Source organism: Mesoplodon bidens, assembly GCF_964165515.1.
Source record: "Mesoplodon bidens genome assembly, chromosome: 2".
In the NCBI taxonomy this organism is placed as follows: Eukaryota; Metazoa; Chordata; class Mammalia; order Artiodactyla; family Ziphiidae; genus Mesoplodon; species Mesoplodon bidens.
This window is the reverse complement of record NC_138177.1, coordinates 62,415,947-62,439,425: the sequence shown is the minus strand read 5'-3', so window position 1 is coordinate 62,439,425 and position 23,479 is coordinate 62,415,947. Positions and strand designations below refer to the sequence as shown.

General features: G+C 44.4%; 1 protein-coding gene across 1 annotated transcript in view; it reads right to left on the bottom strand.

The window, feature by feature from the left end:
• KIF26B (kinesin family member 26B) overlaps positions 1-23,210 on the bottom strand; it is a 497,333-nt gene extending 474,123 nt beyond the window's left edge. Inside the window, exons 1-2 of the mRNA XM_081224649.1 lie at positions 23,032-23,210; positions 21,807-22,208 (exon numbers count right to left, since the gene is read on the bottom strand). Coding sequence (XP_081080775.1) covers positions 21,807-22,208; positions 23,032-23,094 — 465 coding nt within the window. The 5' untranslated portion in view covers positions 23,095-23,210. The remainder of the gene's footprint in view (positions 1-21,806; positions 22,209-23,031) is intronic.
• Between the last annotated feature and the right edge of the window lie 269 nt (positions 23,211-23,479).

Sequence of the window (23,479 nt, the reverse complement as noted above, 5' to 3'; positions counted from 1 at the left end):
TATAAAATCGATAAACAACAATGTCCTACTATAGCACAGGGAACTATATTCAATATCTTGTAATAAACCATAATGGAAAAGAATATAAAAAAGAATATATATATATATATATATATATATATATATATATCTGAATCAGTTTGCTGTACACCAGAAACTAAGACAACATTGTAAATCAACTATACTGCAATTAAAATAAAAAAAGCACGTGGCTTAATCAAGGAAATTAACAGGGGTGGGTGCAGGCTACACCAGGCCCAGAGTTTTTAGCTCCTGGAGACAGGCCCAACTACAGCAAACACGTGGGGAAAGTGGGGAGGAGGATCCTGGGTGCCAGCTGGGACACAGAAAGAGAAGGAGACAAAATCTTATGATAGACCCAAAGGATGCATCTTTCCTGAACTCTCTGGTCCCTTTCCATAGAATATGATACTCTATTTACTAGCAAATTCTGGTATGACCTTCATAGATCTGAAACTATTTCTTCTCAAAATTTTTTTTCTTTTTTAAAAATAGTTATTTATTTATTTATGTGGTTGCACCAGGTCTTATTTGCGGCACACGGGATCTTCCTTGCGGTGTGTGGGATCTTCACTGCAGCATACAGGATCTTTAGTTGTGGCATGCGAAATCTTAGTTGCGGCATGTAGTTCCTTGACCAGGGATCAAACCCGGGCACCCTGCGTTGGGAGCGCAGAGTCTTAGCAACCAGACTACCAGGGAAGTCCCCCAAACATATATATATATATATATATATATATATATATATATATATATATATATATATATATTTTTTTTTTTTTTTTTTTTTTTTTTTTTTTGCAGTACACGGGCCTCTCCTGTTGTGGCCTCTCCCGCTGCGGAGCACAGGCTCCAGACGCACAGGCTCACAGGACTAGCCGCTCCGCGGCATGTGGGATCTTCCCGGACCGGGGCACGAACCCGTGTCCCCTGCATCGGCAGGCGGACTCTCAACCACCGCGCCACCAGGGAAACCCAAACAAATATATTTTGAAAAAGAATGCCAATGTCTCACAGGAAATAAACACTGAGATCAAATTTCTCAGGATAAAATTTCACCACTTTAAAATCATGCTTCCATGCTTATGGCTCTCCCTTTAACTCTAGACAGGAAGAGAAAACAATCAGAAGTGGAACAAACAAAAAGAGGCTTTTGAGGAAACATTAATACAATAAAAGAGATCTTCGAACTTGGATCATGGCCTCTTTGTTATTTTCAAATCATGGCTGGACTTTCTATACTTTGCCACAAAATTCTATTTTCTAATTCCTGTACCTTTTTAAAAAAAATAAATTTATTTATTTTATTTTTGGCTGCGTTGGGTCTTCATTGCTGTGCACGGGCTTTCTCTAGTTGCAGCGACCGGGAGCTACTCTTCGTTGCGTTGCGCAGGCTTCTCACTGCAGTGGCTTCTCTTGTTGTGGAGCACGGTCTCTAGGCACATGGGCTCAGTAGTTGGGGCTCGCGGGCTCTAGAGCGCAGGCTCAGTAGTTGTAGTGTACAGGCTTAGTTGCTCTGCATCATGTGGGATCTTCCCAGACAAGGTCTCAAACCCATGTCCCCTGCATTGGCAGGTGGATTCTTAACCACTGTGCCACCAGGGAAGCTCTATCCTGTACCTTTTTTTCCCCCAAATCTTTACCTGATGGAATCTCAAAGGATCTCAGCCGTTGGAAACTTGCCCTTGGCTGGCATTCGTAAAGAGAATCACCTAGTACCTCAAAATAAAAAGGCAGCCCTGCCTCCTATTCACTTTCCCTCTTCCAAGTTCCCTGTTCTAGGCCTCTGTGTTCATGTTACCACCTCGGCTGAGTCATCCAACATAATCATGCTCATAGCACAGGTGACCTACTAGCCACCCATAGTGAATGAGCCTGAACACTGCACCCTAAGACCTGAAAAGGAAATGAGTTTCAACCTTCTAAGACTCTTATTTCAGAACTGTACTCGGAGCTAAACAATGTTAACTAAGATTTCATCCTTTCTCAAAACTGTAGGAGGGAAAGAAAAAAAAAGGGGGGGATCTGAACCTCAGTACTTTGTAATTCATATATATGCCCACTCTATACATTCACATGTATTATAGATTATAGCCATATGCAGCCTATATTCCAGGAATATAGAATTACATCATTGGCATTTTTGTATTAACATTAACATAGGTGGTGCCTTTTACAAAAACATTTCTAGAAATTGAAGCTCCATTCCTGGATTTTCCCATACCTATTTCTAGCCACTGTCTAGTGTGTTATGTCATCCTATCCTGCTTCCTTTCTCTGCTGAAATGCACTGGAGTCTGGAGGCTGATTGGCTCCCAGCTGTAATAGAATATATAGCCTTTCACCTCTGGGTCACAGTATTGAATCTGGGCCACATCAGCAGCATCTGAAAGCAGTTACTGTACCATCTATGGCCTTGCTTAAGACAAAAGCCACTGTTCTAGCTTTTCATTCTTGTGGGAAGCCTCAACCAGGAAAGGCAGCAAGGAATGAGCAATGGGCCCCCAAAAGAAACTCCCAATTAGCAAGAGTCCATGAGAATGGTTTGAAGGGCCCTTTGCAAGAAAAGCTTAGGTGCTTTACAGTCTGATGGCTGTGGCACCTCATCTGTGGCCAGAGTCATCAGGTATGTTATGCTATGGTACAATTCCCTTTCCTCAACCTGCATAGTGTCAGACACCTGTAAAAAGTCAGGTATTTCAATAACCCCTGAAATCCCATAAACTCCAAGCAGCACTGCTCCAGAAATGGCAGGAGTCTTAGGCTCTGACCTGAGCTCGCTGGTGACATTGATCAAGAGTCCAAGGCTAGAACAGTGACTGGCACAGAGCAGGTGCTGTATAAACTGTTGTTGAATGGATGGGGAAAAAAACGCTTCTTGGTCTCTCTTTTGCCTCTTAAATGAATTTAAGACAGACTACCCTACATCCAGCGATGACATTCCTTAAAGGGAGGCTGTGAGAAGGAAGGGGGAAAGTGGCAATGGCCCAGTCCAGTAACCTGAAGAAAGCAACTATATAAATATAAGGTTTTATTTACTCATCTGATCTTTAAAAGGGTCCATTTGGTCTAACTCCAAAAAAGCAATACACACAAAATGTGTGAGCAAATTTGGAAAAGTGATGCTACCATTGAACATATTGCTGTCAAGTACCCAAGAGCTAATAAGTCATTTTTTTTGGAGTTTACTGCAAAATGTACAATGCAATTACAGTAATGTATTAGTAACTATTATTCAGGGAACCATTCAATGTGCTGCCCACAAAGATTTATTTGCCATCTTAATGTGTTTACCCAGTGATGATAACTGCCCAGGTAAAACTTTTCAAACGATTACAGGCACAAATGGAACAACTGCTTTGCGCTGGTTCCTGCAGAAGAGAGTAACGTGGGTCCTGCCCGTGACACACACCCTCCCACATCAAATGCAGACGGAGGAGCTGTCAGGCTCCTGGCTGGCCACAGCCAGTCCCCTTCTCAGAAGGTAAGTGGAAGTAAGAGAAAAGAGAGAAAGGGTGAGGGGTATTCCTGCATCCCTCCACAGGCCACTCACCGGGCCCGCCTCTGCAATATCTTCTCCTCTCCCCCTGAGGGGCTCTAATAGGGCTCACAAGCAGGCAGCACCGTGAAGGGGGTAAGGAGGGGGTGAGGACGCTGACCCAGATACCTAACCTCGCTGAGTTTTCTCATCTGTAAAAGTGGGGACAGTAACCGTACCCCAGTCCTGGGATGGTTGTGAGGATTCAATGTCATACTGCACATAATGTGCTTAGAAGCATCCAGTGGTTAGATTGACAAATGATATCATGTTTACCCTTCAGGAGCCCTTACTGGATGAAATCTCCCTGCTCAGGCAGTCCACAGGGATATCTCAGCCCTCAAAACACTATTTTGTGACACAGTTCGTACTGCTATCTGTGTGTGTGTGTGTGGTACACAATGCATAAAATTGATCATTTGAAATATTTTACAGTGGCATCAAGTACCTTTTCATGGTTGTGCAGTCATCACCACCATCCACCTGCAGGACTTTTTCATCTTCCCAAATTGAAACTCCTTATTCATTAAGCAACAACTTTCCATTATCCCCCTCCCCCGACCAGGCCCTGGCAACCACTCTTCTGTCTCTATGAACTTGACAACTCTAGGTATCTCATATACGTGGAATTTGTCCTTTTGTGACCAGCTTACTTCACCTAGCATAACGTCCTCAAGGCTCATCCCTCTTGTAGCATGTGTCAGAATTTCCTTCCTTTTTAAGGCTGAATAATATTCCACTGTGTGGGGACTTCCCTGGTGGCACAGTGGTTAAGAATCCCCTGCCGGTGCAGGGGACACAGGTTCGAGCCCTGGTCTGGGACGATCTCACATGCCTGGGAGCAACTAAGCCCGTGCACCACAACTACTGAGCCTGCGCTCTAGAGCCCGCAAGCCACAGCTACTGAGCCCACATGCCGTAACTACTGAAGCCCATGCGCCTAGAGCCCGAGTTCCACAACAAGAGAAGCCACTGCAATGAGAAGCCCACACACCCCAACGAAGAGCAGCCCTTGCTCGCCACAACTAGAGAAAGCCTGCACGCAGCAACAAAGACCCGATGCAGCCAAAATTAAATAAATAAATAAATATTAAAAAAAAAATATATATATATATATATATTCCACTGTGTGTCTCTACCACATTTGTGTGTCTATTCATCCATTGATGGACACTTGGATTGCCATTGTGAATAATGCTGTAATGAACATGGGTGCTCTACTGCTATCTTGATGTATTACCTGGTGTCATCACCTGTTAATACTGGTATATAAATCTAATGTTGTCATTTAACCTCTTATGAAGGCAATGTGGTTGGTTACCCTTTTTGGACACTATGTCTGGCAATACTGCATTTCTCAGGGGTCAGGCAGACCCTCGAGGCTTATTCTTTCTTCATGAGATTCCCTGGAATACCTCACCTTCTTCAGCTTTCTTTCGCTCACCAATTCCTACTCACCTTATTAGCCTCAACTCAGCTGTCACCTCTTCTAGGAAACGATCTCATTCCACGCCACATCCTGCCATGACACACCTTAAAGGGGTGCTGTGAAAAGGAAGTGGCAACAGTCCAGCACAGTGGCCTGAAGCAGTGGAGGCGGCTCCCTGTCTGCCCCTAACTCCACACTCAGCACTTCGTTTCCACACCCACCCTACCCACCAGGCTGTGAGAGACGCAAGGGCAGGACTGTGTCTTAATCATCTTTCTATCCTCAGCACTGAGTCCAGGACCATATACCTATATGGTAAAGGCCAAAGAAATGTTGGACCGGCAGATGAACGGATAGATGGATAGAGAGATGGATGATGAGAGAATGAAAAATGAATAAACCAAATGTTAATTTTGTGGAATCAATCCTGGAAAATGAGGTCACCATCTAGATATATAAGTTTTACTCTTCTCTTCTGTAAGGTGGCAGTTTGAATACTAACATTTAATGAGTGCCTACTATGTACCAAACAAAACATGCCTACAAAGCAATTTTTTTGACGGTTAATCTTATTTTTCTATTTTTAAAATACATTTTTATTGAAGTATAGCTGCTGTACAATGCTATATGTTACAGATGTACAATATAGTGATTCACAATTTTTAAAGGTTATACTCCATTTATAGTTATTATAAAACATTGGTTATATATTGTTGTACAATATATCCTTGTAGTTTGTTTTATACCTAATAATCTGTACCCCTTAATCCACTATTCCCATCCCTCTCCTTTCTGGTAACCACTAGTTTGTTCTCTATATCTGTGAGTCTGCTTCTTTTTTGTTATATTCACTAGTTTGTTGTATTTTTTAGATTCCACATATAAGTGATATCATACAGTATTTGTCTTTATCTGTCTGACTTATTTCACTTAGCCTAATGCCCTCCAAATCCATCCATGTTGCTGCAAATGGCAAAATTTTATTCTATTTTATGGCTGAGTAGTAGTCCATTGTGTGTGTGTGTGTGTCTGTATACGTGTGTGTGTGTGTGTGTGTATATATATATATATATATATATATATATATATACACACACACACATTTATGTACCACATCTTCTTTATCCATTCATCTGTGGCTGGACACTTAGGTTGTTTCCGTATCTTGGCTCTTGTAAATAATGCTGCTATGAACACTGGGGTGCATGTATCTTATCAAATTAGTGATTCTGGTTTTTTTGGAATGTACCAGGAGAAGAACTGCTGAATCATATGATAGTTCTATTTTTAGTTTTTTGAGAAACCTCCATACTGTTTTCCACAGTGGCTGCACCAATTTATATTCCCACCAACAGTGCAGGAGGGCTCCCTTTTCTCCACGTCCTCACCAACATTTGTTATTTATGTTCTTTTTGATGACAGCCATTCTGACAGATGAGGTGATACCTCATTGCGGTTTTGACTTGTATTTCCCTGATGATTAGCAATGTTGGGCATCTTTTCATGTGCCTGTTGGCCATTTGTATGTCCTCTTTGGAAAAATGTCTATTCACTTCTCTATGAAGCAATTATTAACACCATTACATAAGTGAGGAAACCGAGGCAGAAAGCAGTAAGTCCTTCAAGTTCAAGAGCTGATAAATGACAGAGCAAAGATTCAAACCCAGATGGTCTGGCTCCGGGCTGTTAATTACAAAAGTAATGTAATGCTGCATAACCTCTAAGGTTCCTTCTATGCTCTTGTTCTATGATTATAAAATGCTGATGATTAAAAAGGATATTCTGAAGCCTCCAGGAGGTGTACAATGTTAAAAATAATGGCATCCATTTAAACTGACATATTATATTGACTTTTGCCCTATGTGGGAATTATAAAGAGGGTTTGGAAAGCCCATGATCCTACTAAAAAGATGCTAAAATGGGTGCCTTAAATGGAGTGATGAACACAACTCCATTTCTTTCCAGAATTATCAGGACACCATTAATGTCTATGCAAAAATCCACCCTGCTTCCTTGTTACCCTGCACTGAATGACTGAAAACCAGGTTCTTACCTACTGCATTTCTCCTCTCACGTCAAACTGAGGCAGTTCCAAGCCTTTAAAGGGAGAGATTCCTTTATCATTCCAGACCCTTCTCCATCCTGGATGTGATCATGTGTCACCATCTCACCAAGTAGTGGCGGCAGTGCGGCACCAACTGAGCAGTATCAATTATCAGATGAAGGAAGAGATTAAATCGGAGGGACCAGTGTCTGGGGAAGTAGCCTCGAGTGGCCCTCTCAGTTTAGTTCCGATGGTACCAATAAGTTTCCTCCCTGAATACCTGGGACCAGTGAGAGTTCCCACCTTCTCTTATTCTGCCAGAAGAGAAGTGAATGCAACCACATTAAACTGCGCAAAAATAAGGACTTGTTAACTAACAAGAAATTCAACGCCCTCCAAACTAGCCAACCCATAAATCCTAGACCAAGATCCACTCAGATGTAGAAGCTGCTAGCACTCTGATTCCTGTGGATTTCACTCTTCTAGAGAACAGGAGGCCATGGCAGTGGGACAGCATCCTGCCACTTCCCGGGACTAATCCAGGCATCACCTCCCACCCCCTACACATTGCCTGCATCCCCTCCTCTGTCACCTTCCCTCCTCCCCCATGATGCTGTCCTTACACAGCAGTGGTAAGATTTTTTTCCAAAAGGCCAGACATTTTTGGAGAATTCATGTATTCAAGAAAATAATTACTGTCTACGGGGTAAAATTAATAAGATATGATGACTGTGCTCCCAGGGTTCAGAGTCCAGGAGATCCACGTGGGCAAAACAACTGCATAAATAAATCCTATTAGAACCTGATGGAGAGTCAGGAGCCCGAGGTTTTCTGGGTGACCCTGGGCCAGCCTCCTAAACCTTTGCCATCATTCTGCAATCTCCTTCCTGACCACCATAAAGGGGCATCATGCAGAATCACTAATAATGGCAAGTACTCTATTTAAAAAAGTAAATTAGCACAAACTACCACCACAAAAATGCCCACAACCGGCAACTTCCTTCCCCAAGTGGATGCCTCTCACAGGAAGCAGAGAGCTGATTAGGCACATGAAAACCGTGCCTTTGTATTACATTTACCACCCTGGCTGCAAAATATGCGTGTAAAGCCATCATTAGCAGACTCACAGCTGTCAACCCTCCCTGCACTCCCAGCCTGAGAGACAGTTAGCCATCCTTCTGTGCTGAATGCCCTTTTAATTGCACACCCCACTTTATTAGCTGCCTTGACCTCCAATAAAAGCTTCGGCCTAACAACGTCTGAAACCTGAGACAGGATGTCTACTGTGTCATCAACTCGTAGGCTTCCTGCAGGGCTTCTGCCAAGTGCGCGCATGCACGCACACACGCCCAGCCCGTTAGAAAGACTTCTCCCTAGAAATTTCACAAATAATTACATGAGCAAACTTAGGCGGAAAGAACAAGAGGAGAAATAAAGGATACAGTATCTGAGAACAGAATCAAGGGAGACACGTGGAGGGTGTGCTGGGCTGCAGGACGCTCTGTCAGTGCTCCCTTAGGGTGCCTGCAGGCATCCGAGGCAAACAAGGGGCTTGCCTGCCGTTCCTCTGCTCTCCGGATGCTCCCACTGTGTCTGCCCCCAAGTCCTAATGTGCTCTCAGCTGGGAAAGGCCAAATGAAGGCCGGCTTTTAATACCTGTGCTCCCTGAGTTGCGTTTAGACTACAACAAAAATATAAATTATTGTAGTTGAAAGAAGAGTTAGGGAAACATTTCACAGGAAGCAGACAATTTAAAGAGGCAACCTAGGGGACTTCCCTGGTGGTGCAGTGGTTAAGAATCCACCGGTCAATGCAGGGGACACGGGTTCGAGCCCTGGTCTGGGAGGCTCCCACATACCGTGGAACAACTAAGCCCGTGCACCACAACTACTGAGCCTGCGCTCTAGAGCCCACGAGCCACAACTACTGAAGCCCGTGCACCTAGAGCCCGTGCTCCGCAGCAAGAGAAGCCACTGCAATGAAGAGTACTGCGACGAAGAGTAACCCCTGCTCACCGCAACTAGAGAAAGCCCTCGCGCAGCAACAAAGACCCATCGCTGCCAAAAATTAATTAATTAATTAATTAAATTTTTTAAAAAAGAGGCAACCTAGGCTAGTGCTAAAGATGAAAAATAAAATTGATAATAACTGAATGGGCCTCGTTGACTCAGCATCTTCTAACTGCCATCTCCTTTGCAGACCACAGCATCCAAATGAGAGGATTATTACACCCAAGTCATGGGCGTGGGCTGTGTAAGTACTGGTCTAAGTAACTGTGGTCTTGTCTAGATATTTGAAGGAGCAGAAAAGAGAAGGAGAAAGCAAAGGGGGCAAAAAGGGGTTCAAAAAATTAAGATGTAGAATTTTTTAAAGAATGATGAATAAAATGTTTGGAGTTCTGGTGTTTCTACATTGCTATCCAGGGAGAAGTCCCCACAGATTATTTCTAATTCCTAATGAATATGGCAGATGTTTTTAATGGAAGACTAACTATAAGCAGTCTTTATATCTAAGGCAATACTTTTTCTCAAACATCCCTTACCAAACTGCTCTTGTAAAATCAATTGTCCTTTTGTTTGCCCCAGTTTATTTCTGCTTCCAAATACAGAAGACAGTAAACAGCTTCATTAAGAAACAGGAAGAATCTTGTGAGTCAATTTATGATCCAAATTCCAAAGGCAGAAATATCATCCATGGCAATGCCAGTGAGTACCTTCACCTGGATGGCAAACAAGGGGGGACACACCTTGGCTGGCTGGGCGTGGGATTCCCACAGGTGTGCCAACCCATGGAACAGCTTCAGCCTCCAGGTTCAGCCAGAAATCCATCTAAGACTTTGTCAAGCACATCCCTCTAGAATTTGGGGTCCAAGATTGGTTTCCTTAAGACTTGCAGGCTTGGAAGGAGTTTAGAGACCACCAACTCCCTCCTCTCGGTTTACAAAAGAGGAACAAAGCACAAGCTGGCTAGGTGACTCGCCCAAAGCCACAGTTCTAATTAGTGCCAGAGGCGGGACTGCACCCTCAACATCTGGGACGGTAGACAGCCTCCAATGCCTACCAGCCACCCACCCTTGTATTTCTGTTTCTCTCACCCTCTCTCTTGTCCTTCCTCCTACTGCTTGCATCTATGTTATTCGTCTCCCTTCTATCCCCACACTGCCCAGCTTGATGGAAACAAGTGATGCTCCAGTTCACAGCTGTGGGCCCACAGGAAGACCCTCAAGGCCACCTCTTCAGCTGCCGTGCTCAGGATCAAGACATCCCTCTAAGAAAAGCCACACAACCGAACCAGGCAGGTGATTATTTTTCATTAAATAATGGCAGTTACTAGTCGTCTGCCTGAATTCAACTGTGTATTTTCTGTATAATTCTTTGGTTAGATAGCTCAGTAGCTTTCGGTTGTTGTTGGTGGTGGTGATGGTTTCTAATCAGTTAATGAGTAAGTCTCCTACAGCTGCATGAAACCACCAGGTAGATGGAGCAGGGAGTAGGGAAGTAGTGATTACAACTCTAAAGAAAGCAACCACTATAAATAAGATGATCGTGTTTATGGGAAAGTGTAGCTGCTCATCACCGCTAATTAAAAGATGGAATTACTTCACAGAAAAATCTCAAGCCCTATAAATTCTATGTTATCTTAGAAGAAATCCTTAGTTAGCAACTACAAATCCCAGACATCACTCAGATTAGATAAAGAATTATTCAACGTTTACATTTTTCACCCCTGTGGTGGCAAAGTGGATTTAAACTGATTATTCCCAGTCCATGCTTTAAAAATAAAAACATTTCGTGTGCAAGAACTAGCAAAGATTTTTAAAACATGCTGTGTAGAGAACTAAAACTTTTAACAAGAACTTTTTGTGGCCAGCAGCAACATCGAGCTTAAACTCCATTCAGCAGAAAAGATGAATAAAAATAGCCCGTCAGCTGTAAGTTAGTCTATAACACTTAAGATATATTTCGATATAGTTCTGCTTATCAAAAGAACTTACTCTACCCCAGAGCCTTCTGAAATGTTCACCTATAGAGCAGCATAAGGATATCGACTCTTTCTACACAAGCGTTTGCAAGAACACTCTCTACCCAGGGCAGCTCCAGCTCCGAGAGCAGGGATATGTGCAGGAAATACTGCTTGGTGGGGAGAGAGTGTCTTTATTTCCAGACTTCTCCACTGGGCCTGGCGGAATCGATGCGATAGGATCAGCAAAGTATAACTGCAAAGAAAACTGTCTGAGAAAGATAAAACTGGATCGGGAGGCAGATAAGCCTAAATTCCCAATGTCGCTCAGATCCGCACACTGCATGTGCAGTCACTGGGGGACGTCTGCTCTCCCACACTCACCGGAGCGGAACTGCAAAGTTCGGTGTCTGCAGTGCTCCCTGGAGGGCCTCTGAGAGGGGCAGGGCTTAAAGGGGGGATTTCCATCTGTGACAAAGAATCTCAATCCATATTCATGGCATCTCAACTAAAAGGAGTAGCTATTTTCATCAACCGAGTTCCCCTGGTTCTGTGGAGCCACCCTACAAATGAATAACTAAGTAGGAGATGCTTTATTCACTTGGAAGTGAGGAAATGGGAAAGGAGACGAGCTTAATGGCTCCACCTTCTCTGACAACTGCTTTTCTGTTTTGGTGTCAGATCACTGGCAAAAGGAAAAAGAAAGAGAGAGAGAGGGAGAGAGGAAGAGAGAAGAAGAAAGAAGAAAGGAAGGGAAGAGAGAGAGGGAAAGGAAGGAATTTTCATAAAATTCAACTTCCTGTGGGGCATCCTTGGAATAAAACAGAAAGTGATGGTTGGATATCATCTCACAGTTTCACCAGCTCCTCACAGCAACCCTGGCAGGGCCCCAACATTACCCCCATTTTATAAATTTATTTTATTTATTTATTTCTGGCTGCGATGGGTCTTCATTGCTGCACGCGGGCTCTCTCTAGTTGCAGCGAGCGGGGGCTACTCTTCGTTGCAGTGCTCGGGCTTCTCATTGTGGTGGCTTCTCTTGTTGCGAAGCACAGGCTCTACGTGCATGGGCTTCAGTAGTTGTGGCACACGGGCTCAGTAGTTGTGGCGCATGGGCTTAGTTGCTCTGCGGCATGTGGGATCTTCCCGGACCAGGGCTTGAACCCATGTCCCCTGCATTGGCAGGCAGATTCTTAACCACTGCGCCACCAGGGAAGCCCACCCCCATTGTAAAGGTGAGAATAACCAGGTTCAGAAAGGCTAAGTGACTTGCCCGGTGATGCAGCCTAGTTTTGCACCCAAGTTGTTGACCTCAGATCCTTGTGTTTTAAGGTCATAAGAGCCTCAGAAAATGAATCTCTCTTAACCTCTCAGTGTCTTCAACAACTTTGAGCTGCCTCAGATGTCCTCACCTGTCCATCACTCCTGGACACACTGTTATTGCCTGCCTTTCTCCAGGGTGCCAGAAACTTCTAACAAAGATCCCCAGTGACCTCCTATTTACTGATTCAGTGGAAACCTCAGTCCTTACCTCCTTGATCTCTCCAAGGTATCTGACTTTTCATCACCCCTACCTTCTCAAGCTCACCCCTCCCTCCGTTTCCATGCTACCACTTTTTCTTATTTTCCTCCCCCTTTTCTGGTCTCTCCTTGAATTGTCTTCCTGACTCCTCAGGCTGCCTGTCCCTTCAATGTCAATGGGTCCCACAGCTCCACACTTCACCGTCTGTCACTCTACACATCCTCCGTGGAGAGCTCACCTCATCTGTGGATTCCACCACCTTCCTCATGCTGACATTTCCCAGATCCACGGCTCCAGCTCTGAAGCCACTCTAGAGCCCCACTGGACCACACTGGAACATTCCACCTCAAGCTCTAGAGAACCCAAACCAATTTTAGTATTCACACCCATCCTTGAAAATCAGACCCACCATAACAAAAACCCCCTCTCTGCCTGTATTCTCCATCTCAATTAATGGCTGCAGCACCCTCACACTTGCCCTAGCCAGAAATCTTCATCCTCTCGTTCCTGCCCCATTTCTCAGCTGCCAGCCGCCATGGGTTTCCTATGTACAAAATCTGTCAGGGCCAGGCTGCCTCTTCAGTCCCGCTGCTACTGCCTTAGTTAGGTCTGCACCATCTTTCACTGAGGCCACGGCGAGGGCCCTCTCCACTGAACTCCACGATACCACTCTTCGAATCCGGTTTCTCTCTCCCTATCAGAGCAATCTTTCTTAAATGAATATCTGATCACTTCACTCCCTTCCTGAAAGCCCTTCAATGGCCACCCAGCCTATAGGATAATATCCAGATTCTTTAGCCTATGAGGCCCTTCGTCCTCTCGCTGCCACCTCCCCAGCCTGTCACTCACCCATGCACACACTGCACTATGTCGGCAACGCACCGCTGCACTTCCCCCAGGATACGGAGTGTGCATAACCTCTTTTTGCCTAATGCTCACCATTCCCTCTGCCTGGAATGCGGGTGATTCACCATGTTCACATGCTGAACTCCTACGCACTCTTCCAAAGCCAGCCCGAGCCTCACCTCTCTTTGCTTCCTAGCAGCCTCCACAGCCCATGCTCCAGCATTTAATATGCTGCACCCTAACTCTTTGGTTCTTTGTCTGCCTCTAATACTAGACTGGGAGTTGCTCCAGGGCAGGAATTTTTAGTCTCTTTCATATCTTGGTTATAATGTGGCATAGTACCATAGCTGGTACATGAGTGGGAATCAAAAATGCTTATGGCATATGAATATGAAAGCAAAAACAATAAATAAAATATTAACAAACTGAATCCAGCAGCATATTTAAAAAAATACATCATGACCAAGTAGGGTTTATTATGGGAATGCAAGGATGGTTCATTATTAGGAAAGCAATGATAATAATTCATGATATTAATAGATCTAAGGAGAAAAATCATATGATCATCTCCCTAAATACTGAAAAAACCTTGGCAAAATATAACACCCATTCCTGATGAAAAACAGTAAATAAAATAGGAACTGATGGATACTTCCTTAACTTTTAAAAATATATATAGACCTCAGTCCAAAAGCCAAGATCTTACTTAGTGAGAAAAACTGTACATATGCCCACCATACATTACCATTTAACATTGTGTTGGAGGCATAAATCAACGTAACAAACAAGAGAAAACTATTAGAGGAATAAAATTAGCAAAGGAGAGGAGTGATGCTATCTCTATTTGTAGAAGATAAATCCTTTTGAAAATCCAAGAGTACCAATTTAAAAACTAATGAATACAGTAATAGAATTTAATAATAGGATATAAGATATGTATAAGATACATATGTAAGATATATATAATATCCTTCTTATATATTAGCAATTATCAATTAGAAGAAATAATGGAAGATAAGAGCTCCTTTATAATAGCAACAAAAAGTATTTTTAATGCCTAAAAATAAATTTAACAAGAAGTAAAGCCTCTACAAGAAAAACCTTTAAAATTGCTGAAAAGTAGATGTGTTCAAATGGAAAGACATTCCATGTTCTTGGGAAGGAGTCAACATCATAAAGATGCCAAATATCCCCCAGGTTAATGTATAAATTTAACATGGTCCCAATTTAAAAAAATTTTATGGAGTTAGGCAAGTTGATTCTAAAGTTCATATGGGAGAATAGTCTGGAAGAATAACCAGGAAACTACTAGAAAGGAAAGGCATTGTTTGGGAAAGAGAGAGAGCCCACATTACCAAATACTGAAACATGCTCCAAAGCTTCTGTAACTAAAATAGTAAGGAACTGGTACATGAAAAGACAGATAAATGGGACATAACAGCAGGTCCAGAAGTAGACCCAAGTACTGAAAATCTGGTTTACGATAATGGTTATTTCAAATCAATGGAGGAAAGATGAATATTTTAATAAAGGGTTTGGGGACAACTGGATAGACATTTAGAAAAAGATAAAATTGATCTATACCTCTCATTATACACCAAAATAATCTCCCAATGGATCAGAGATCTAACTATTAGAAAGAAAACCTTACAAATATTCAAAGAAAACATAGGTGAGTTTCTTTAAAACCTGGAAAAGGTGGACAGACAACCTTTCTAACCATAATTCAAAATCTAATTTTCTTACATGAGTTCTAGAGCATCCCAAAGGCAATGGGAAGCAGGATGATGAGTACAAACTGATTCACTATTCTGATTAATATTTCAAAAGCAATTTAGGAATAGAGATGTATTGCCAGTCCTTTTGCACCTACACAAATATACTTTTAAGATATTTCTGATTGGTGCATTTGAGTTTGAAAGATCAACGGGAGCCCTTTCTAAACAGTGCTTCTTTGTCACAATAAGACCACACAGGAGATTTTTTTTAAAAAAGGAAAGATTTTTATGATCAGCCTGTGACTCAAGATACGGGTAAAAAGGAAATTAGTTTTGCATTCCTGAAAAGAGACTGGGAACCCTCACAGACACCAGCGTGCATGTGGTCTCTGCACCAGTCTCTGCGGGGACGAAACAGAGTGGAGTCTGGCAGCCCTGCTGATGCGGCGCAGAAGGTCTACTAAAGAACGTGTCCTCTCAGACAGTCCCCACGGGTCCCTCGGGCAGGGCTTTTCAGAAAGGGCTGACAACAGCCTCAGCCAAGTGAATATAAATATAAGGAAGTTCCTTTGCCCCCTCTAATACATTCCAGCCAAGCAAATTACTCAGCTCAGGGTCCTGACCACCTCACATATTTTGCCCCCATCCTGAAAGTGAAGTTACTAGGAAAAATAACCACAACCTTCTCCCTCAAGCAAGGGTCTCCACTCAGGCAGTTATACTAATAGTGTAATACCCTCAATGGCTTTGGAGGGGGAGAAGCATCCTTGGATTTCTCTGTTCCTTGCATCTTTACTCACACTTCCTTTTGTGACCTGAACCACATCAATCACCTGGAATTCCAGGGTAAAGAAAAGAAATCGGGTTCATCTTCATTTTGCTACATGAGATTTTATGAATGTATGTATGTATGTGTGTACATATTAGTACAGTGCCTAGCACATACTAAGGATGATAATTGTTAGCCATTTAAAATCATCATTGTTATTACCATCACCATTATTATTAGCTGATGAATGGTTCAGTTTGATCTGTGATATAATGCCAAAGAGCAACTGATGTTGCCTATTTTATTGACTTAATCCTAAATGCCGACAAATTACCAGGCTCAGCCATTTAAAAATCACATTTCTAATGCAATAATACAATCTGCAATGAGTGTGGAAGAAATTACTGCAGGCCAGGGATTTTTACAAAGTGAATTAAATCACTATAAAAACTGACCATGGGACTTCTCTGGTGGCCCAGTGGTTAAGAATCCGCCTGCCAATGCAGGGGACATGGGTTCAAGCCCTGGTTTGGGAAGATCCCACATGCCCAGAACAACTAAGCCCGTGCGCCACAACTACTGAGCCCACGTGCCACAACTACTAAGCCCATGCGCCTAGAGCCCATGCTCCTCAACAAGAGAAGCCACTACAATGAGAAACGCAGGCACTGCTACAAATAGTAGCCCCCACTCGCCACAACTAGAGAAAGCCCAAGCGCAGCAACGAAGACCCAAAGCAGCCAAAAATAAAAAATATATATACAATAAAATTTTTTTAATTAAAAAAAAACTGACCCTGTTGGTTCACAATTAAAAGTCTGGTAGAATGAAATGCGATTATGCCATAGCTTACTAAGCCTTAAAGAAGATATTACTGCTCATATGTCTCTACTGGGAATGTTTTTATAATGCCTAAAATGTTTGAGAAATGTTTTAATGATAAATGCTACTGGACTTTTTCATTACCGATATTATCTATTAGCTGATCCCTTATCTAAAATATTTCCGAAATGGAAAAGATTCAAAATGAAGCTTTCTGAAAACAGCCATGTGTTCTTAAAAAGATTTCTGATAGAATTTTCTCATAATTAATAAGTACTTAAAATTCAGTATCTATTTATAAAGAGTCTTACATTGGCTTCTAGGGGATCTTTTAAATGGAGTTATTTTTTCATACCCCTGTTTTGGAACTGAAAAAAAAAACATATATATATATATACACACGTATATATATATTCTCAAGTCTAGACTTACTTGGGCCCTGACTATTTAGAGTCTACGTTTGGTGTTCTTAAACCCCCTGACACATTCCTTTCTTTCATCTCTGTGATTCCTGGCCACTCTTCTCAGTATGTCTGGCTAATCTTCCTGATATTTCTGGGGCATAAATGGACCCAGAATATGTGACCAAGGAAAAATTCAGCTAGGAATGTAGTTCTGTACTGTTTTTTATATAAAAGATTTTCTTTTATTGATATGGAAATGAATAGATGTCTGATAAACTTTTGCCAACCTGGAACATTTCTACTTACCCCAGGGAGTTCTTTGGGGCTGATGTTTCATAGGGCTTACGTTGTCAATTCAAAGGTTCTGTAACAGATCTCGAAATGATCTAGGATAGCCCCCAAATGGGAGATTCGTTCCTTGGCCCGCATTTCTGGCGTTGTGCCTTGACTGTGTATAAAACAGGAAAGATGCTCTGGCCAATGGATATGAAATGGTTTTATATTTACACAGTGGGACACTACAATGGGTAAGAGGACTGATTTCACTTAAAATCCCAACACTTTACAAAACCACATTCTTTCCTTTTATCTGACCACTTCCACTTACTAGCCCTAGAAAAGAAATGATATAAACCCAATAAGTACTTTTTTTACTGACTGAAGTAATAAGTCAATCCAAATGGTTTACAGTCTGTCACCAGGCAAAAATCTTGACTCACTCAGGTGAGTTGCTATTTGAAAGGTTGGATCCAGGGCATCATTAAGAGTCATGTGAGCTCACAGTTGTCCCTTCTATATTCCTCAGTCTGTTTCATTCCTAAATCTGCCTTTATTCTCTATCTCTTCCAAATCCATTATCATCTTCCTCTATGAGCTCCCCCCAAATCTGTATCTCCTCCCATTTCCTGCCTCAGTTAACATTACCCCACCCACCCAGTTACCTAAGCTAGAAACCTCTGAGCCATGTAGCCTTCTGCCATGAAGTCTCATTCTCCAGTGGACACAACTAGTACTGAGAGTGCTCGGAACTGGGTGGTCACGCCTCAGGCCACTAGAGCCACTGTCTAACTCCTGGGACCAGCCCGACTCCCCTGCATGGGCCCGCCAGCACGTTACCTCCCCTCCTTAGCCAACTGTTTCAGAGACAAAACTGGGGGAATTCAACAGCGCTGGCTACCTACCAGTGGGCATGATGTGAGAATTCATATGGCAAAATGATATTTGGGAAATGTACTGATGAAATCAGAAACTGAAAGTGGATAATATTTTGCAAGAAAAGCCCTAAATTCTGTAAAACATAAATCCCATAGAATCTTCTCTAGTTAATAATCATAAACCTTCATATCTTGGACTTCCCTGGTGGTCCAGTGGTTAAGACTCCACGCTTCCACTGCAGGGGGTGCAGGTTCGATCCCTGGTCAGGGAAGTTCCGCGGTGTGGCAAAAAAAAAAAAAAAAGATAAACCTTCACCTCTTTCTCTAAAGAATGGAAACACTTTTCAAGCCTCATCTAAAGTAATTTTTTTGACATTCTAATCATTTAAAAGATCCTCTAGAGTCTGAATCATTTTTTCCTTAGTGTATTAATGGGAAAGTTAAAATACAGAGGAAAACTGATTTACTCACTGTCACAAAATAAATCGGTGGTAGAGAAAGAACTAAAACCAAATCCCCCCTAAAATTATAAGGTTCTTGGATGTACTATTCTGCCTTTGACTTTTAAATGCCTACCGAGGAGACTTTTAATACCACCTCACAGAATGTAATACTCTATGTAAGAAAAGAGTCCCCAAATACAGCTAAGCATCTTAACTGAATTACAAAGATGATTTTTGCTAATTACCTCCCCAAAACATGCCTTTATCTTCCAGACCCTTACTCTTCAGGGCAAACTACATGTTGGAGTCACAATGACCTCTCTTGTTCTAATGAAACTTAACTCCTTCTGTGCCTGAGGGCTACGGAGGTCCACAGTTTGCTCATAAATCTGGCTCAGGGAAGAAGAAAGGCCTTGTGTTGGAGTTACATGGGCCTCCATCCATGGTGCTTGAGAGAACACAACATTTGTTTGGTTAAAATGCTGCAAACTTTGAAAAAAAAATGCTGCAAACTTTAAAGGTGTAATGGAAATATTACCTGAGGGTATCAATACTTAAAAAAGAAAAAAACCCTAAAATTATTATTCCCAGAGACAGGCAGAGGATTGGTAGTTAAAATTCTGGCCCCATACCTCATTACTAACAACAAGGTCATCCGAACAGCCCTTGTTTCTGGCTAAGTCTTATGCTCTCCCCTACACCACAGGTCATGTTTCACTGTGCTACATCACATCTTAAACTCCAGGCAAATTCATGTGTGCACTTAAAGTGACCCCATGTGACTGTCCCCAAGGCTGACAGCTCTTCTCTAGATGTTCCTGGGTCACTTTAAATTGGTGTAGAGCACCGAGGTTCCCCAGATCCAACGTTTCCTCTGGAGCCATCGCTCTGATAATAGAATCAGTTTCCCAGCATCACTTTTATTTCATCACATTAATAAAACTGCCAAATATATCAGGCGGCCTCCTATTGCACTGTGAATGAATTTTCCAGGCTGCTTCAACAAAGCCAAAAATCTACTTTGTCACATGACTCCACAAAACATGATGGATGCATTTAAGTTTCAACATTTGTTTCTTCTTCCTATAGATTTCCTTTCCTCCCTCCACTTTTATGAAAAGAGTATATTTTAATTTACCTTTGCACACACGGAGCATTCAACAACACAAAGAAGCTACTGTAAGAACAGGTCCGCAAGAATGTTCTAGAATAAATTGGTAGGCTGCAACTTACTAGGATTGCCAAAAATATATCTTTAAGAACCAAAGTTCTTGGGCTTCTCTGGTGGTGCAGTGGTTGAGAGTCTGCCTGCCAATGCAGGAGACACGGGTTCGTGCCCTGGTCTGGGAGGATCCCACATGCTGCGGAGCAACTAGGCCCGTGAGCCACCACTACTGCCTGCGCTCCGCAACGAGAGAGGCCGCGATAGTGAGAGGCCCGCGCACCACGATGAGGAGTGGCCCCCGCTCGCCGCAACTAGAGAAAGCCCTCGTACAGAAACGAAGACCCAACACAGCCAAAAATAAATATAATTAATTAATTAATTTTAAAAAAAGACTTAAAAAAATAAAAGAACCGAAGTTCTTCAAAATTTATCAGCTGGTCTAGTCTGGTTATACAGACAGCATCCCACACTCTTCCTCTGTAACACTCACCGCAAATGGAAACAAATTATGAATTGTGCATTTTGTGGTTAATGTCTGTATCCTCCATTAGAATATAAGCTCCATGTGGACAAGGACTGTGCGTACCTGTTATTTTATTGCTGTGCCTAACACAGTTCCTTGAGTGTAGTAGATAATCAAATAATATTGATAAACAATCACAAGAGTAAATAAATCTGTGAGTGAAGAGAGTGTTAAATCAGAAGATATGGCATGCAAGAGTGAAATAAACTTTTAGCGTCCCTGAGATTTATTTTTAGGGCTGTCCTGAAAGATTTATTATGAAACTACGAAAATGGCATACTGACAGCAATCTACAAGTTAATTATTCTTGAGATAAATTCGGGATTCATAAAACCAATTCTCTTGGTGGCAATTTTCCACATTTAAAATTTTACAACTCCTGCGGGTATTTGTTTAATTTAACCCTTGCGTATGAAAAGATCAATGTGTGTATATTTGGATAAGCAGAAACGGCAAGCAGATGCAGCTATTCCTAAACTCCACTACTCAAAATCACATTTCACTTCAAAAGTCACAGAAGTATATAAATCAGAAAGTGCCACTGAACAGTGTCAGAATTCTCTACAGCAATTCACGCTGTTTTCTTGATATTTCTCTCTAAGCACTGATAAAACCTCTTTGAAGTGAAAGAGTAAATATTATCATTTGATAGTACTTAGGCCGAACAGTGCAAATACAATTGCACTGTGTTACACTCTGGGGACACACACAACGCTGGCAGGGCTGCCATGGAGGAAACAACGTGCTCAGCACTGGTGCAGGCAGGAGGGAGCCCCGCTCAAAGAACTACTCACGCCTTAATCTTCCTCTGATAGACACACAGAGGTTAGGGGGAAATGCTGACTTTCCAATATGTGTTTCTGTTTTGGTAGCCCTGGGAAGGAAGGACCACAAATAGGCAATGGGAAATGCCAACTCCCTAATTATCAGCCCGCTTTTACTACTCCCTCCGACATTTTTGTAAATGATCACGTATGGGGGTGGGGAGAAAAATCTAAGGAGTCGCCCCGGCAGGGGGGCGCGGAAAGGAAAGAATCTCAGTAGCTGGTGTCAGCGTGTCCCCGGCCTGCGACGCAGCAAAGGCCTGTGGACGCGCGGGAAGAGGGTCTCGGGCGAAGGCAGCACCTCGCGGGACCAACGGGATGGATGGGCGAGTGCTGGGGGCACAGAAAGGGCACTCTGAGGAGTGGAGGGCAGCAGGAAGAATAACCTGGGCAGCCCCGGTGGGCGGCGAGGCCTGGAACCGCGTACGCACCATCCAAGCATTGCGCCCGGGGAAGGTCTGGCGGGGGAGACGCGCAGGTCGCCCCCGAGGCCGGGAGCTGACCCGGCTCGGCCAGCGCCTTCTCCGGAACCGAGCAGCGCGCAGCGCTGCAGGTCCCCCGACCCACGGCCGCGGCGAGGCGCGCAGCTGTTGCCCGCCCAGCCCTGTCCCCGGCGGCGCTCACCTTGCCGGGAAAGGGCCCCGGGAGGAGCAGCTTCAGAGCCTGCCTCTTCAGCTCCACCAGGCGGGCGTTGCAATTCTCGCACCAGACGCCGCGGTCCGATCCGGGGGAGGAGCCGCCGCCGCTGCCCGAGCCCGGGGAGCCCGTGCCGAAACCTGGCGAGCCGCCCAGGGAGCCAGGAGAGCTGGTGCCAATGCCCGGGGAGGCGGGGCCCGGGGAGCCCGTGAAGGAGCTCGGGGACGAGGTGCCCGAGCCGGGGGACGGCGTCCCGGACGAGCCGAGCGCCGAGCCCGCGCCCTCGGGAGTGGGGCGGCTCCCGGCGCGCGACTCTTCGTATGCTTTCCGGTACCAGCTTTCTGGGGAGAAGGGCGCCGCGGGCTTGGTGGGCGAGCAGACTTCATTCACCTGCGGGGGAGACACACGGTGTCAGGGGCCGCAGGGCGGCTGGCTCCCGCGCCCCTGTCCAGGGCCGCCCTCCCGCCTGCCCGGGGACCTGCGCGCCACCGAGGACCCGGCCGAGCGCCCACGGGCGCACGTTAGGGACCGCTCTGAGCCCTGCGGCCAAATCTGCCTCCATATGTCTGGTTAATTGTGTTTAAGTGAATCCCCGTCGCCCGGGTGACCCCTACACCGGTTCCCGGGAGGCGGCTGACTCCTCCGGTTTGGAGGAGAGGGGCTCACTCGCTCAGGGAATTTCGATGGTTTCTGCAGAGGAACCCACGGATTCAGCTCCCCGCGCTTTTGAACCCGGCACCCATCCCAGCAGGAGCTCACTTTTAAGATCCTGGACGACGGGGGGCGGGGGGGGGGCTATGACTTTTGGATTTTTATTCATTCAGGGCCAAGGCCCTCCGGATCCTGAAGGTAAATGAAAGGTTCTCCCGGCTCCAGGAAAACGGTCCCTTAAGAACAGCAGAGAAATCGTGGGAGACCCTCCCATTCGGCTTAACTCTGCTTGGAAGTGCAGGAACGCTGCAAAAGTTAGGGATGCAGGGAAGAGAAGGAACGAGAGGGCTGCAAAAATTCCGAGGGCAAGGCGAGTGCGTTGGCGTCGTTGCTGGCGGACCCGCCTCCGCGCGCGCACGCCGGGCTGGCCCAGCCGAGGCGCCTCAGCAGCGGGAGGAGAGCTCGGGGCCCCCCTGCCCTGGCTGCACGTTACCCGGAAAGGGGAACCCTGGCCGGGAAGAGTCCGGTAACGCGTCTCCGTATTATACCCATCACAACTTACCCCGTATTTCTTGCCCCTCGTGGAGACTGCAAGCCTCTCTTTATTCCCAGCTACCGAATTCATGGTGGCTTTTCCAGAGGAGAGTGTCTAAACGTTCCACCAACGCTACATCCAAAAGGTCTTCCAACCCAGAAGGGTGTCCAGTTGTAGGGGGCTGTCTCTTGGCCCTCAAGCCAAGGTTTCTTAACTGAAGGGGGCGGGGGGATAAAAGCAGATGGACCCCAGAAGTAGCAGCACTAATTTGCAGAAGGGTTGTAATGCCTGGTTTATTCTTCTCTTCAAATAATGCGTTTCCTCCTCTTCTGCCTTCTCCAACCACACGTTCTCTTCTCACGGTCACATCCAGATAATTGGCGTTCTCCTCAGCCTAGTGAGTCCGTTTTCCTCCACGAGGGAAAAGACGAGTACAATCGGGGCACACGGCAGCTGCAGACAAGGTGGGCGAGCC